Source organism: Nerophis ophidion, linkage group LG09 (genome assembly GCF_033978795.1).
Source record: "Nerophis ophidion isolate RoL-2023_Sa linkage group LG09, RoL_Noph_v1.0, whole genome shotgun sequence".
In the NCBI taxonomy this organism is placed as follows: Eukaryota; Metazoa; Chordata; class Actinopteri; order Syngnathiformes; family Syngnathidae; genus Nerophis; species Nerophis ophidion.
This window is the reverse complement of record NC_084619.1, coordinates 6,276,814-6,293,735: the sequence shown is the minus strand read 5'-3', so window position 1 is coordinate 6,293,735 and position 16,922 is coordinate 6,276,814. Positions and strand designations below refer to the sequence as shown.

Below are 16,922 nucleotides of genomic sequence, written 5' to 3'. Positions count from 1 at the left end.
GAGAGAGCGATTTGGACCGAAAAAGCGAAGATTTCCCCATTAATTTGAGCGAGGATGAAAGATTCGTGGATGAGGAAAGTTAGAGTTAAGCACTAGAAAAAAAAAGGCGAGGGCAGTAAGAGCGATTCAGATGTTATTAGACACATTTACTAGGATAATTCTGGAAAATCCCTTATGTGATTATTGTGTTACTAGTGTTTTAAACGGGGATAGCAGGGGATAGCAGGTCCATTCTATGTGTCATACTTGATCATTTCGCGGTATTGCCATATTTTTGCTGAAAGGATTTAGTAGAGAACATCCACGATAAAGTTCGCAACTTTTGGTCACTAATAAAAAAGCCTTGCCTGTACCGGAAGTAGCAGACGATGTGCGCGTGACGTCACGGGTTGTGGAGCTCCGCACATCTGAACATTGTTTATAATCATAGCCACCAGCAGAGAGAGCGATTTGGACCGAAAAAGCGAAGATTTCCCCATTAATTTGAGCGAGGATGAAAGATTCGTGGATGAGGAAAGTTAGAGTCAAGCACTAGAAAATAAAAAGGCGAGGGCAGTAAGAGCGATTCAGATGTTATTAGACACATTTACTAGGATAATTCTGGAAAATCCCTTATGTGATTATTGTGTTACTAGTGTTTTAAACGGGGATAGCAGGTCCATTCTATGTGTCATACTTGATCATTTCGCGATATTGCCATATTTTTGCTAAAAGGATTTAGTAGAGAACATCGACGATAAAGTTCGCAACTTTTGGTCGGGAATAAAAAAAGCCTTGCCTGTTCCGGAAGTAGCAGACGATGTGCGGGTGACATCACGGGTTGGGGAGCTCCTCACATTTGAACATTGTTTACAATCATAGCCACCAGCAGCAAGTGCAATTCTGACCGAGAAAGCGACGAGTTCTCCTTTAATTTGAGCGAGGATGAAAGATTTGTGGATGAGGAAAGTTAGAGTGATGCACTAAAAAAAAAGGCGACGGAAATGTGAACGATTCAGATGTTATTGAACACATTTACTAGGATAATTCTGGAAAATCCCTTATGTGATTATTGTGTTACTAGTGTTTTAAACGGGGATAGCAGGGGATAGCAGGTCCATTCTATGTGTCATACTTGATCATTTCGCGGTATTGCCATATTTTTGCTGAAAGGATTTAGTAGAGAACATCGACGATAAAGTTCGCAACTTTTGGTCGGGAATAAAAAAGCCTTTCCTGTTCCGGAAGTAGCAGACCATGTGCGGGTGACATCACGGGTTGTGGAGCTCCTCACATTTGAACATTGTTTATAATCATAGCCACCAGCAGAGAGAGCGATTTGGACCGAAAAAGCGAAGATTTCCCCATTAATTTGAGCGAGGATGAAAGATTCGTGGATGAGGAAAGTTAGAGTCAAGCACTAGAAAAAAAAAAGGCGAGGGCAGTAAGAGCGATTCAGATGTTATTAGACACATTTACTAGGATAATTCTGGAAAATCCCTTATGTGATTATTGTGTTACTAGTGTTTTAAACGGGGATAGCAGGTCCATTCTATGTGTCATACTTGATCATTTCGCGGTATTGCCATATTTTTGCTGAAAGGATTTAGTAGAGAACATCCACGATAAAGTTCGCAACTTTTGGTCGGGAATAAAAAAGCCTTGCCTGTTCCGGAGGTAGCAGACGATGTGCGCGTGATGTCACGGGTTGTGGAGCTCCTCACATCTGAACATTGTTTACAATCATAGCCACCAGCAGAGAGAGCGATTTGGACCGAAAAAGCGAAGATTTCCCCATTAATTTGAGCGAGGATGAAAGATTCGTGGATGAGGAAAGTTAGAGTCAAGCACTAGAAAAAAAAAAGGCGAGGGCAGTAAGAGCGATTCAGATGTTATTAGACACATTTACTAGGATAATTCTGGAAAATCCCTTATGTGATTATTGTGTTACTAGTGTTTTAAACGGGGATAGCAGGGGATAGCAGGTCCATTCTATGTGTCATACTTGATCATTTTGCGGTATTGCCATATTTTTGCTGAAAGGATTTAGTAAAGAATATCGACGATAAAATTCGCAACTTTTGGTCGGGAATAAAAAAGCCTTTCCTGTTCCGGAAGTAGCAGACCATGTGCGGGTGACATCACGGGTTGTAGAGCTCCTCACATTTGAACATTGTTTACAATCATAGCCACCAGCAGAGAGAGCGATTTGGACCGAAAAAGCGAAGATTTCCCCATTAATTTGAGCGAGGATGAAAGATTCGTGGATGAGGAAAGTTAGAGTCAAGCACTAGAAAAAAAAAAGGCGAGGGCAGTAAGAGCGATTCAGATGTTATTAGACACATTTACTAGGATAATTCTGGAAAATCCCTTATGTGATTATTGTGTTACTAGTGTTTTAAACGGGGATAGCAGGGGATAGCAGGTCCATTTTATGTGTCATACTTGATCATTTCGCGGTATTGCCATATTTTTGCTGAAAGGATTTAGTAGAGAACATCCACGATAAAGTTAGCAACTTTTGGTCGGGAATAAAAAAGCCTTGCCTGTACCGGATGTAGCAGACGATGTGCGCGTGATGTCACGGGTTGTGGAGCTCCTCACATTTGAACATTGTTTATAATCATGGCCACCAGCAGAGAGAGCGATTTGGACCGAAAAAGCGAAGATTTCCCTATTAATTTGAGCGAGGATGAAAGATTCGTGGATGAGGAAAGTTAGAGTCAAGCACTAGAAAAAAAAAAGGCGAGGGCAGTAAGAGCGATTCAGATGTTATTAGACACATTTACTAGGATAATTCTGGAAAATCCCTTATGTGATTATTGTGTTACTAGTGTTTTAAACGGGGATAGCAGGGGATAGCAGGTCCATTCTATGTGTCATACTTGATCATTTCGCGATATTGCCATATTTTTGCTGAAAGGATTTAGTAGAGAACATCGACGATAAAGTTCGCAACTTTTGGTCGGGAATAAAAAAAGCCTTGCCTGTTCCGGAAGTAGCAGACGATGTGCGGGTGACATCACTGGTTGTGGAGCTCCTCACATTTGAACATTGTTTATAATCATAGCCACCAGCAGCAAGTGCAATTCGGACCGAGAAAGCGACGAGTTCTCCTTTAATTTGAGCGAGGATGAAAGATTTGTGGATGAGGAAAGTTAGAGTGAAGCACTAAAAAAAAAGGCGACGGCAATGTGAACGATTCAGATGTTATTAAACACATTTACTAGGATAATTCTGGAAAATCCCTTATCTGCTCATTGTGTTAATAGTGTTTTAGTGAGAATATAAAGTCATACCTGAAAGTTGGAGGGGTGCGGTGACCGCCAGTGTCTCTGAAAGGAGCCAATGAATGAAACTGGACTCACTGGTGACGGCGGCAGAGAAGAGGACTGTTGACAAACTAGTGAACATCCTGGATGATGCCAGTCACCCTCTGCATAGCGTTATCAGTAGCCAGAGGAGCCTGTTCAGTTCTAGACTGCTTCATCCCAAGTGCAGGACTAATAGACTCACACGCCATTAGACTGTACAACTCCTCTCTGGGGCGGGGGGCCGGGGGTACTAGGATGACAGGGGATTCAAAACAATAACTGTGCAATACGTTTTCATAACATGGTCACTACTGCGGTTTAGCTCGGTTGGTAGAGTGGCCGTGCCAGCAACTTGAGGGTTGCAGGTTCAATCCCCGCTTCTGCCATCCTAGTCATTGCCCTTGTGTCCTTGGGCAAGACACTTTACCCACCTGCTCTCAGTGGCACCCACACTGCTTTAAATGTAACTTAGATATTGGGTTTCACTATGTAAAGCGCTTTGAGTCACTTGAGAAAAGCGCTATATAAAGATAATTCACTTCACTTCACTGTTTCTTTCATTAAAAAATTTCAGCTTATTTTTATACTTCGCAAACTCATCCCGAGGGCCGAAAAAACCTCTTCCGGCCGCACGTTTGATACCCGTGCTCTACAGGTAAAACTCGACCATACACGGAGATATTTGTTGACGTTACTTGGCGAAAAAACGTCACTAAAACCTCAAATTACAAACAGCTCATTTGGATCAAGTTTATAAGAAGGCAAGATAGTTTTATACAAACCCCGTTTCCATATGAGTTGGGAAATTTTGTTTGATGTAAATATAAACAGAATACAATGATTTGCAAATCCTTTTCAACCCATATTCAGTTGAATATGCTACAAAGACAACATATTTGATGTTCAAACTCATAAACATTATTATTTTTTTTGCAAATAATCATTAACTTTAGAATTTGATGCCAGCAACACGTGACAAAGAAGTTGGGAAAGGTGGCAATAAATACTGATTAAGTTGAGGAATGCTCATCAAACACTTATTTGGAACATCCCACAGGTGTGCAGGCTAATTGGGAACAGGTGGGTGCCATGATTGGGTATAAAGGCAGCTTCCATGAAATGCTCAGTAATTCACAAACAAGGATGAGGCGAGGGTCACCACTTTGTAAGCAAATTATCGAACAGTTTTAGAACAACATTTCTCAACGAGCTATTGCAAGGAATTTAGGGATTTTACCATCTATGGTCCATAAAATCGTCAAAAAGTTCAGAGAATATGGAGAAATCACTGCACGTAAGCGATGATATTACGGACCTTTGATCCCTCAGGCATCAAAAACAGACATCGGTGTGCAAAGGATATCACCACATGGGCTCAGGAACACTTCCTAAAACCACTGTCAGTAACTACAGTTGGTCGCTACATCTGTAAGTGCAAGTTAAAACTCTACTATGCAAAGCGAAAGCCATTTATCAACAACATCCAGGAACGCCACCGGCTTCGCTGGGCCCGAGCTCATCTAAGATGGACTGATGCAAAGTGGAAAAGTGGTCTGTGGTCTGAAGAGTCCACATTTCAAATTATATTTGGAAACTGTGGACGTGGTGTCCTCCGGAACAAATCTGGATTCTTATAGGCGCAAAGTTCAAAAGCCAGCATCTGTGATGGTATGGGGGTGTATTAGTGCCCAAGGCGTGGGTAACTTACACATCTGTGAAGGCACCATTATTGTTGAAAGGTCTATACAGGTTTTGGAGCAACATATGTTGTCATCCAAGCAACGTTATCATGGCCGCCCCTGCTTATTTCAGCAAAACAATGCAAAGCCACGTGTTACAACAGCGTGGCTTAGTAGTAAAAGAGTGCGGGTACTTTCCTGGCCCGCCTGCAGTCCAGACCTGTCTCCCATCAAAAATGTGTGGCGCATTATGAAGCGTAAAATACGACAAAAAGACTCCGGACTGTTGAACAACTTAAGTTGTACATCAAGCAAGAATGTTAAAGAATTCCACTTTCAAAGCTTCAACAACTAGTTTCCTCAGTTCCCAAACGTTTATTGAACTCGCCAAAGAGCCTCCAACATGTCCACTCTTTAACTTATGATGTAACACAGTGTTGAACATGCCCTTTCCCAACTACTTTGGCATGTGTTGCAGCCATGAAATTCTAAGTTAATTATTATTTGAAAAAAACAATACATTTTATGAGTTTGAACATGAAATATCTTGTCTTTGTAGTGCATTCAACTGAATATGCGTTGAAAAGGATTTGCAAATCATTGTATTCTGTTTATATTTACATCTAACACAATTTCCCAACTCATATGGAAACGGGGTTTGTAGATATATTTTCCATGCCTCCATGGTTTGGTTTCAAATTTTCGAGAAAACCAGGTACCAACATTTAGGAAAAGTTAGATTTGCTTCATAGGATCCTTTTTACTCATGTCAGAAAACACTGTATGGAATGAAATCAATATTTTATTTCATATTCCCACTGTTTTTGTGGCTTATTAAAACCTTTACAAATGTAGTAAAATATTGACAAGCATGTGTGGTCCAGTGTTTGTTTCAAGCCACGTGGACTTTGGAGTGCACACGAGCTTCCTTGCATGCTTTCAGCAGCAAACAGGAAATAAGTCCAAATAAGAGCGTCGAGTCTTTTCAGGCACTGATGTCTCTTTAGTCCTTGTGGTTTTTTCCCCAATGTATTTTCTTTAACATACAGTGGATGAATTCCATTGAGTTAAGACCACATTATATAATCTGCATGATTATTTCCAGGCAAGTTGCCATGGTAATAGGACACATATATATATGTGCAGGCGACGTCATTAAAGGGGAACATTATCACAATTTCAGAAGGGTTAAAACCAATAAAAAAATCAGTTCCCAGTGGCTTATTTTATTTTTCGAAGTTTTTTTCAAAATTTTACCCATCACGCAATATCCGGAAAAACGGCTTCAAAGTGCCCGATTTTCACCGTCGCTATATCCACCCGTCCATTTTCCTGTGACGTCACTGCGGGACGCCAATACAAACAAACATGGCGGATAGAACAGAAAGATATAGCAACATTAGCTCGGATTCAGACTCGGATTTCAGCGGCATAAGCGATTGAACAGATTACGCATGTATTGAAACGGATGGTTGGAGTGTGGAGGCAGATGGCGAAAACGAAATTGAAGAAGAAACTGAAGCGGCAACAAGGACTAATTCGGCGATCGCCTTCTAACCAACGATTGCATCTTTTGACCACTGGTGCAACTTGAATATGTCGATTGGTATGTGTTTGTTTGGCATTAAATGTGGGTGGAGGGAAAGGCTGGATGCAAATATTGCTACAAATGAGGCATAATGATGCAATATGTACATACAGCTAGCCTAAATAGATGTAGCGACATTAGCTCGGATTCAGACTCGGATTTCAGCGGCATAAGCCATTGAACAGATTACGCATGTATTGAAACGGACGGTTGGAGTGTGGAGGCAGATAGCGAAAATGAAATTGAAGAAGAAACTAAAGCGGCAACGAGGACGAATTCGGCGATCGCCTTCCAACCAACGATTGCATCTTTTGACCGCTGGTGCAACTTGAATATTTTGATTGGTATGTGTTTGTTTGGCATTAAATGTGGGTGGAGGGAAAGGCTAGATGCAAATATAGCTAAAAATGAGGCATAATGATGCAATATGTACATACAGCTAGCCTAAATAGCATGTTAGCATCGATTAGCTTGCAGTCATGCTGTGAGCAAATATGTCTGATTAGCACATAAGTCAATAACAACAAAACTCACCTTTGTGATTTTGTTGACTTTATCGTTGGAAATGCATCTGCTTTGAGTGTCGCAGGATATCCACACATCTCTGTCGTAGCATCGCTATCGTCGGTGTGCAGAATAAACGAGGGACTTTTGACACTGGTGCAACTTGAATCCGTCGATTGGTATGTGTTTGTTTGGCATTAAATGTGGGTGGAGGGAAAGGCTGGATGCAAGTATAGCTACAAATGAGGCATAATGATGCAATATGTACATACAGCTAGCCTAAATAGCATGTTAGCATCGATTAGCTTGCAGTCATGCTGTGAGCAAATATGTCTGATTAGCACATAAGTCAATAACAACAAAACTCACCTTTGTGATTTTGTTGACTTTATCGTTGGAAATGCATCTGTTTTGAGTGTCGCAGGGTATCCACACATCTCTGTCGTAGCATCGCTATCGTCAGTGTGCAGAATAAACGAGGGACTTTCGCATCTTTTGACACTGGTGCAACTTGAATCCGTCGATTGGTATGTGTTTGTTTGGCATTAAATGTGGGTGGAGGGAAAGGCTCGATGCAAATATAGCTACAAATGAGGCATAATGCAATATGTACATACGGCTAGCCTAAATAGGATGTTAGCATCGATTAGCAGGCCGTGACCATTGATATGTCTGATTAGCACACTCCACGTACGTCAACTTTCGTGTTGTTACACCCTCCGACGAGGCATGATGTCGCCAAGGTACGGAAAACAGTCGAAAAACGGAAAATAACAGAGCTGATTTGACTTGTGTGTGTAATGTGTTTGAGAAAATGGCGGATTGCTTCCTGTTGTGACGTCACGGGTGAAAGGTCATCGCTCCGACTGCGAACAATTGAAAGGCGTTTCGATCGCCAAATTCACCCTTTTGGAGTTCGGAAATCGGTTAAAAAAATATGGTCTTTTTTCTGCAACATGAAGGTATATATTGACGCTTACATAGGTCTGTTGATAATGTTCCCCTTTAAGTAGTTTTGCAATACATGATTTTTATAAGAGCTCTTGTTCTTAATAACTAGTGCACTGAGTGTATTTGGAATCCAAAATGAAGAAAAGATGAACTGTCAATAAAGCTGGTTGTTGACGGTGAGGTCGTCACTTGGTCCCGTAATGCTTGGTTGAAGACTGGCTATACAGCCCATAATAGTCAGGGTGCCTCATGGGTAAATGCTGCAGGGGCTGACTGGCAGGGAGGGTGCCAAACTCCTGAGAGGCGATGGGGGCAAAGGAGTCGTGTGTTGGGTAGTGGGCTCGAGCAGCTGTGGGCCTGGAGCAGCAGCAGTTGTTCAGAGTACACATCAGGACTTTTCTCCCTTCGTACACGGCCTGCTGGGACGCGCCCCCGCCCCGGAGGTGTGGCGGGAAAACGCTCGCCGAGTGTTGGGCCGAGGCGTCCAGGAAGCGGCTGTGGCCTTGGCCTTCAGAAGGGAACATGTTTGAGGTATGCTGGCCGTGGTCAGCCAAAAGAGGCTTTTTGCTGCTGTAGATCAGAGGCGGTGGATGCTGGGAAGTGGAGTTTTCTGGGCTGTTCTCTAGGAAAGCCATGCCGTATTTCCTCTTGTTGAGTCCTGAACGGGCGCCGACTGTGCTGAAGTGCGTGGGGACTATCTCAAGGATGGACGCCTCGTTGACAGGATCTGACAATATGAAAGAAGCCAGGATGAGTTCCACATAAATGGCTGCAAACTCTTAAAGGCCTACTGAAATGAGATTTTCTTATTTAATAGCAGGTCCATTTTATGTGTCATACTTGATCATTTCGCGATATTGCCATATTTTCGCTGAAAGGATTTAGTAGAGAACATCCACGATAAAGTTTGTGTGAAGGCTCCTCACATCCTCACATTGTTTATAACGTGAGCCTCCAGCAGTAAGGGGAATTCAGACCGAGAAAGCGACAATTTCCCCATTAATTTGAGCGAGGATGAATAATTCGTGGATAAGGATATTGACAGTGAAGGACTAGAAAAAAAAAAAAGTGACGGCTCCGGGCGGCGGCAATGTGAGCGTTTCAGATGTAATCAGACACATTTACTAGGATAATTCTGGAAGATCCCTTATCTGCTTATTGTTTTAGTGAGATTGTAAAGACATACCTCAAAGTCGGCAGTGTCTCAGAGAGAAGCCGAGGAGCCTTTTTTGACAGCTACTGCAGGACGCATAATCCACTGATGTCTCCGGTAAAAGCCGGTTTAATATCAAAATTTTCCCATCCAAAAACATGCTGGTTGACATAGAGAAACATGTCCGCTTGACCGCTCCGTGTTAAAGCTTCACAACAAAGAAACACCGGCTGTGTTTCGGTGCTAAAGGCAGCTGCAATCCACCGCTTTCCACCAACAGCATTCTTCTTTGACGTCTCCATTATTAATTGAACAAATTGCGTGACGTCACGGGTGTGAGGGCTCCTCACATCTTCACATTGTTTATAATGTGAGCCTCCAGCAGTAAGAGCAATTCATACCGAGAAAGCGACAATTTCCCCATTAATTTGAGCGTGGATGAATAATTCGTGGATGAGGATATTGATAGTGAAGGACTAGAAAAAAAAAAAAAAGCGACAGCTCCGGGCGGCGGCAGTGTGAGCGTTTCAGATGTAATTAGACACATTTACTAGGATAATTATGGAAGATCCCTTATCTGCTTATTGTTTTAATAATGTTTTAGTGAGATTGTAAAGACATACCTTAAAGTCGGATGGCTGCGGTGAGAAGCCGAGGAGCCTTCTTTGACAGCTACTGCAGGAGGACGCATAATCCACTGTTGTCCCCAGTAAAAGCCGGCTTAATATCACAATTTTCCCATCCAAAAAAATGCTGGTTGACGTAGAGAAACATGTTCGCTTGACCGCTCTGTGTTAAAGCTTCACAACAAAGAAACACCGGCTGTGTCTCGGTGCTAAAGACAGCTGCAATACACCGCTTTCCACCAACAGCATTCTTCTTTGACGTCTCCATTATTAATTGAACAAATTGTAAAAGATTCAGCAACGCAGATGTCCAAATTACTGTGTAATTATGCGATGAAAAGAGACGACTTTTAGCCGTAAGTGGTGCTGGGCTAATATGTCGCCTCCAACCCGAGACGTCACAAACACGCGTCATCATTCCGCAACGTTTTCAACAAGAAACTCTGCGGGAAATTTAAAATTGTAATTTAGTAAACTAAAGCGGCCGTATTGGCATGTGTTGCAATGTTAATATTTCATCATTGATATATAAAACTATCAGACTGCGTGGTCGCTAGTAGTGGCTTTCAGTAGGCCTTAAATCTGCCCTACCTTCCAATATTTTGCGCAAATTCTTCTCCTGCGTTGAGAGGCCTGAGAATAAATGATGAGAGTTGATTTGGCCCACTGAGAGGGGAGGCATGGCACCGCTCAACTGAGAATTGGACCTACAATCACAAATTCACATTTCATTTAAATGACTTAAAACAAATGCACCAGATTGTCTCGAAAAAATGTGGTTGAAAGCAAAAATGCAGAAAACACTTACCTGTCCATTAGTAGTTGGTAAGGCTTCGTGTTCTGGCAAAGAAAAGAAACATTAGTTAATTGTAGGCTATTTTGGCATTTTGTGAACTGTGCAACAGTCAATATTTAAAATCCTTTTAAATTTGCTCTCGGAGGTTTGCTATAATTATAATGTGTTTTTGTGTTTATGCAAATGATAGCAATTGCATGAGACACAGTAAATCTCTGCCAAGCAAAACAAGTCAAAAAAGTAACTGTAGCAGAGTATTATAGCTACTTTGATGTAGTGTTGTCCCAATACCAATATTTTGGTACCGGTACTAAAACTATTTTGGTACTTTTCTAAATAAAGGGGACTACAAAAAATTGCATTACTGGCTTTATTTTAACAAAAAATCTTAGTGTACATTAAACATATTTATTATTGCAAGTTTGTCCTTAAATAAAATAGTGAACATACAAGATAATTTATCTTTTAGTAGTAAGTACACAAACAAAGGCTCCTAATTAGTCTGCTGACATATGCAGTAACACAGGGGTCACCAACCTTTTTGAAACCAAGAGCTACTTCTTGGGTACTGATTAATGCAAAGAGCTACCAGTTTGATACACACTTAAATAAATTGCCAGAAATAGCCAATTTGCTCAATTTACCTTTAATAAATAAATCTTAATCTATAAAAAAAAATGGGTATTTCTGTCTGTCATTCCGTCATACATTTTTTTTCCTTTTACAGAAAGTTTTTTTGTAGAGAATAAATGATGAAAAAAACACTTAATTGAACGGTTTAAAAGAGGAGAAAACATGAAAAAAATTACAATTAAATTTTGAAACAATTTCGACTCTTTTAAAAATCAAAATTCAACCCAAAAAAAATTAAGAGAAAAACTAGCTAATTCCAATATTTTTGAAAAAAAATAAAAAAATAATTTATGGAATAGCATTAGTAATATTTCCTGATTAAGATTCATTTTATAATTTTGAAGACATTTTTTAAATAGGTTAAAATCCCACTTTGAAATAAGATTTAAATGTGATTCTACAGATTTTCTAGATTTGCCAGAATAATTTTATTGAATTTGAAGAAATATTTCACAAATATTCTTCCTCGAAAAAAACAGGAGCTAAAATGAAGAATTAAATTAAAATGTATTTATTATTCTTTACAAAAAAATATATATATATACTTGAACATTGATTTAAATTGTCAGGAAAGAAGAGGAAGGAATTTAAAAGGTAAAAAGGTATATGTGTTTAAAAATCCTAAAATCAAATTTAAGGTTGTATTTTTTTCTCTAAAATTGTCTTTCTGAAAGTTATAAGAAGCAAAGTAAAAAAATAAATGAATTCATTTAAACAAGTGAAGACCAAGTCTTTAAAATATTTTCTTGTATTTTCAAATTGTATTTGAGTTTTGTCTCTCTTAGAATTAAAAATGTTGAGCAAAGCGAGACCAGCTTGCTAGTAAATAAATACAATTTAAAAAAATAGAGGCAGCTCACTGGTAAGTGCTGCTCTTTGAGCTATTTTTAGAACAGGCCAACTGGCGACTCATCTGGTCCTTACGGGCACCGCGTTGGTGACCCCTGCTGTAACATATTGTCATTTTCCATTCTATTATTTTGTACAAATTATTAGGGACAAGTGGTACAAAATGAATTATTAATCTACTTGTTCATTTACTGTTAATATCTGCTCACCTTTTCTTTTAACATGTTCTATCTCCACTTCTGTTAAATATTGTGTCATTTTCCATTCTATTTTGTCAAAATTATTAAGGACAATCGGTAGGAAGTGGATTATCAATCTACTTCTTCATTTACTGTTAATATCTGCTTCCTCTCTCTTTAAACATGTTCTATCTACACTTCTGTTAAAATGCAATAATCACTTATTCTTCTGTTGTTTGATAGTTTTGAATGATACCACAAAATTTGGGTATCAATCTTATACCAAGTATCATAAATTGGTCATATTCAAAGTCCTCATCTAACCAGGGACACATTTCCTGAGTTTATAAACATAATATACATTTTTAAAAAACAAAAGACGATTTTTTGATGCCAAAAAATATTGACGTAATCATAGTATGGACTAGATACGCTCTTGTAGTTGGTATCATTAGAGTGGATGTTAGGTGTAGATCCACCAATGGCGTTTGTTTACATTCTGACGCCAGTGAGCTATGGAGTGTAGTGAAGCATTTTTAGCTATTCCTCGTCCTGCAGGGATGATACTTGTAAGAAACTTACTTTATTTGTCACCATGGAGGCGAGGATTAGTGATTCAGAAGTAGCTAAAACACGACTGCTGACTGTCAATGGACTTTAGACATGTCTTAAGCACCTCTTCCTGAGAGCGTTTCAGTGTTATAACTTCACCTTTATCCTTAGTTTCTAAGCCAAAATGCATCCATTCTCCCTTTTCTGTCTACATCAGGGGTCACCAACGCGGTGCCCGCGGGCACCAGGTAGCCCGTAAAGACCAGATGAGTAACCCGCTGGCCTGTTCTAAAAATAGCTCAAATAGCAGCACTTACCAGTGAGCTGCCTCTAGTTTTTAAATTTTATTTATTTACTAGCAAGCTGGTCTCGCTTTCCTCGAAATTTTTAATTCTAAGAGAGACAAAACTCAAATAGAATTTGAAAATCCAAGAAAATAATTTAAAGACTTGGTCTTCACTTGTTTAAATAAATTCATTTATTTTTTTACTTTCAGAAAGACAATTTTAAAGGAAAAATACAACCTTATAAAATGATTTTAGGATTTTTAAACACATATACCTTTTTTACGTTTTAAATTCCTTCCTCTACTTTCCTGACAATTTAAATCAACGTTCAAGTTTTTATTTTTTTTTAATTGTAAGGAATAATAAATACATTTTAATTTATTTCTTCATTTTAGCTTCGGTTTTTTCGACGAAAAATATTTGTGAAATATTTATTCAAACTTACTATGATTAAAATAAAATAAAAATATTCTGGCAAATCTAGAAAATCTGTAGAATCAAATTTAAATCTTATTTCAAAGTCTTTTAAATTAAAAAAACAAAAAATTGTTCTGGAAAATCTACAAGAAATAATCATTTGTCTTTCTTAGAAATATAGCTTGGTCCAATTTGTTATATATTCTAACAAAGTGCAGATTGAATTTTAACCTATTCAAAACATGTCATCAAAATTCCAAAATTAATCTTAATCAGCTATCAACAATGCAGGTTACACTGAGGGTTGTAATATAAACAACTTTAACACTGTTACTAATATGCGCCACACTGTGAACCCACACCAAACAAGAATGACAAACACATTTCGGGAGAACATCGGCACTGTAACACAACATAAACAAAAAAGAACAATGATGTTCCATAAATTCTTTTTTTTAATCTTTTTCAAAAATATTCGAATTAGCTAGTTTTTCTATTCATTTTTTTCCGGTTGAATTTCAAAGGGTCGAAATTGAAGATAAACTGTTTCAACATTTTATTTTCATTTTTTTCGTGTTTTCTCCTCTTTGTAACCGTTCAATTAAGTGTCTTTTTCATAATTTATTCTCTACAAAAAACCTTCCATAAAAGAAAAAAATGTATGACGGAATGACAAACAGAAATACCCTTTTTTTAAAGATATATAGATTTATTTATTAAAAGTAAATTGAGCAAATTGGCTATTTCTGGCAATTTATCCAGGTGTGTATCAAACTTGTAGCCGTTTGCGTTAATCAGTACCCAAAAGGTTGGTGACCCCTGGTCTTAAAGCATTGTTAATAAGTACTCCGTGATTGTGCGCTGCCAAACATGCTCAATTGCTCGTAAACCAGCATTGACACGACAAGACGGGATGGCGGACTGGTAATTTTTTAGAGGCGGTATAGTACCAAATATGATTAATTAGTATCACAGTGCTATACTAATATCAATATATCGTACAACTCTAATATCATTTCAGATAGGTGACAAGACACAGAATACTGCAAGATGGCAGCAGGTCTTGCAAATAGAATTAAAATGAATACAATGCGGTAGAAACGGGATGGAGTTAATCAAATTACAGATAATTGTCTAAGACGTCAGGTTCATTCTAACCTGAGTGGAATTTATTGCTGCAATCACCTGACACCATCATTTGTTGAATCATGTTAGCGTTTGAAGTAAATATGTAAATGAGATCATGTCTGAATGCGCTGTTTCAAGGAGTAACATCAAACAGGACAGTCAGAGCCAAAGCAACATTCCATAGGTCTCTCTTCTTTTTGACCCCAACATGCTCATTCTTGGCCTCGACTTGAATACAACTAAATGAGGTTATCCGTTAATAGTTTCTCACTCTTGCAATACAATTAAGGCTGAAAGAGGCGGCGCACCTTCATGAAGTTGATGTTGTCTGCTCTTTGAAAAAAGGCTTGCACCGAGCTCAGGAGTTTTTCTGCTTGTTGCCGCCTCTCGTTGAGCTGCAAAACTTGCTGGGAGTGTTTCCTTGCGTAGGAGCTGCAGGCTCTTTCCAGCATCTGCATAGTTTCACACTGTTTGGCTTCCAGCAAGGCGTGCATCCTTTGGTACTGGTCTCGGACTCGCTCCTTTAGGTCGACCACTGCGTCCTGTGGCGAGTAGAGAGGTTGATTGTGACAATACAACGTGAGTAATAGACACAGCATTGTCACGTTGTTGTAATGTCTGACAATTGATCGTTATCACCGTAGGGCAGGGGTCGGCAACCGGTCTGATGTGGCTCGGCTGCTAAATTGCCGACCCCGACGGTTATTCCAGGAGGTTTCCGGATTTTAGTGCTTCTCTCAGAAATAACTCGGGGATTACATTCTCCAATTTTCACCTGGACTACAATACTGAGGGTGTGCAGTGATGGCAACGTCATTAACCTCCTCTACAACATGTGGTGGCGCCCGCTTTTTCGTCACGCGATCTGCGTGTCGACTGGTCATTTTGACTGCAACGCATAAATAGTCAAGAACCATGCAGGTTACACTGAGGGTTGTAATATAAACAACTTTAACATTTACTAATATGCGCCACACTGTGAACCCACACCAAACAAGAATGACAAACACATTTCGGGAGAACATCGGCACTGTAACACAACATAAACACAAAAGAACAAATACCCGGAATTCCATGCATCCCTGCTCTTCCAGGTTACATTAGCACCAAACCCTGCCCGCATCAACCGACGCACGGAGGGGGTGGGGGGATTTGGTGCTAGCGGGGTGTATAATGTAGCCCGGACGAGTGGGGTGCATGGGATTCTGGGTATTTATTCTTTTGTGTTTATGATGTGTTACAGTGCCGATGTTCTCCCAAAATGTTGGCAAGTGTGATGCTGTCAAGCGGCGTTTATATAAAACTCGCGGGCAATTTTCATATTAAGGTGTGGCCCGCGTGTCTGAGACCCCTGGTTTATACATAGCACAAAGTAAAAAAAAAACTCAGTATCCAGTGTTATTTCATTTTAAATTTCAAAAGAGTTTTGTGGAAGTGTAACCCGGAAGAGTGGGATGCATGGGATTCTGGGTATTGGTTCTTTTGTGTTTATGTTACGGTGCCGATGTTCTTTTGTATTGGTTCTTTTGTGTTTATGTTGTGTTACAGTGCCGATGTTCTCCCAAATGTGTTTCTCATTCTTGTTTGGTGTGGGTTCACAGTGTGGCGCATATTAGTAATAGTGTTAAAGTTGTTTATATCGCAACCCTCAGTGTAACCTGTATGGCTGTTGAAGAAGTATGCGTTGCAATCGTTTGCGTGTGTCAGCAGAAGCCTTTTACAACATGTGACAGGGCTGGCAAGCTGTTTGGACGTGTTGTAGGGGGCGCCAAAGGCAGCACCTTCATTAGGTAGCCCATATTATTGTTAATCGAGGGAAATTCTGCAAACTTTCGCGAGAACGGTTGATCTGACATTCGGTAGTCTCTCTGACTATTCGGGATGGTTGGCAAGTGTGATGCTGTCAAGCGGCATTTATATAAAACTCGCGGGCAATTTTCATATTAAGGTGCGGCCCGCATGTCTGAGACCCCTGGTTTATACATAGCACAAAGTAAAAAAAACTCTGTATGCTGTGTTATTTCATTTTAAATTTCAAAAGAGTTTTGTGGAAGTGTAACGCGTTAGAGTGGGATGCATGGGATTCTGGGTACTGGCTCTTTTGTGTTTATGTTGTCACAGTGCCGATGTTCTTTTGTATAGGTTATTTTGTGTTTATGTTGTGTTACAGTGCCGATGTTCTCCCAAATGTGTTCGTCATTCTTGTTTGGTGTGGGTTCCCAGTGTGGCGCATATTAGTAAGAGTGTTAAAGTTGTTTATATCACAACCCTCAGTGTAACCTGTATG

General features: G+C 39.6%; 1 protein-coding gene and 1 long non-coding RNA gene across 2 annotated transcripts in view; one reads left to right on the top strand and one right to left on the bottom strand.

Moving 5' to 3' along the window:
- Positions 1 to 16,922, top strand: part of LOC133558954 (uncharacterized) — a 91,628-nt gene that overhangs the window by 15,240 nt on the left and 59,466 nt on the right. The window lies entirely within an intron of this gene.
- The window catches only part of trim8a (tripartite motif containing 8a), a 64,038-nt gene continuing 52,872 nt past the window's right edge, over positions 5,757 to 16,922 (bottom strand). The window contains exons 5-8 of the mRNA XM_061910147.1: positions 14,944 to 15,177; positions 10,603 to 10,634; positions 10,386 to 10,501; positions 5,757 to 8,742 (exon numbers count right to left, since the gene is read on the bottom strand). Coding sequence (XP_061766131.1) covers positions 8,201 to 8,742; positions 10,386 to 10,501; positions 10,603 to 10,634; positions 14,944 to 15,177 — 924 coding nt within the window. The 3' untranslated portion in view covers positions 5,757 to 8,200. The remainder of the gene's footprint in view (positions 8,743 to 10,385; positions 10,502 to 10,602; positions 10,635 to 14,943; positions 15,178 to 16,922) is intronic.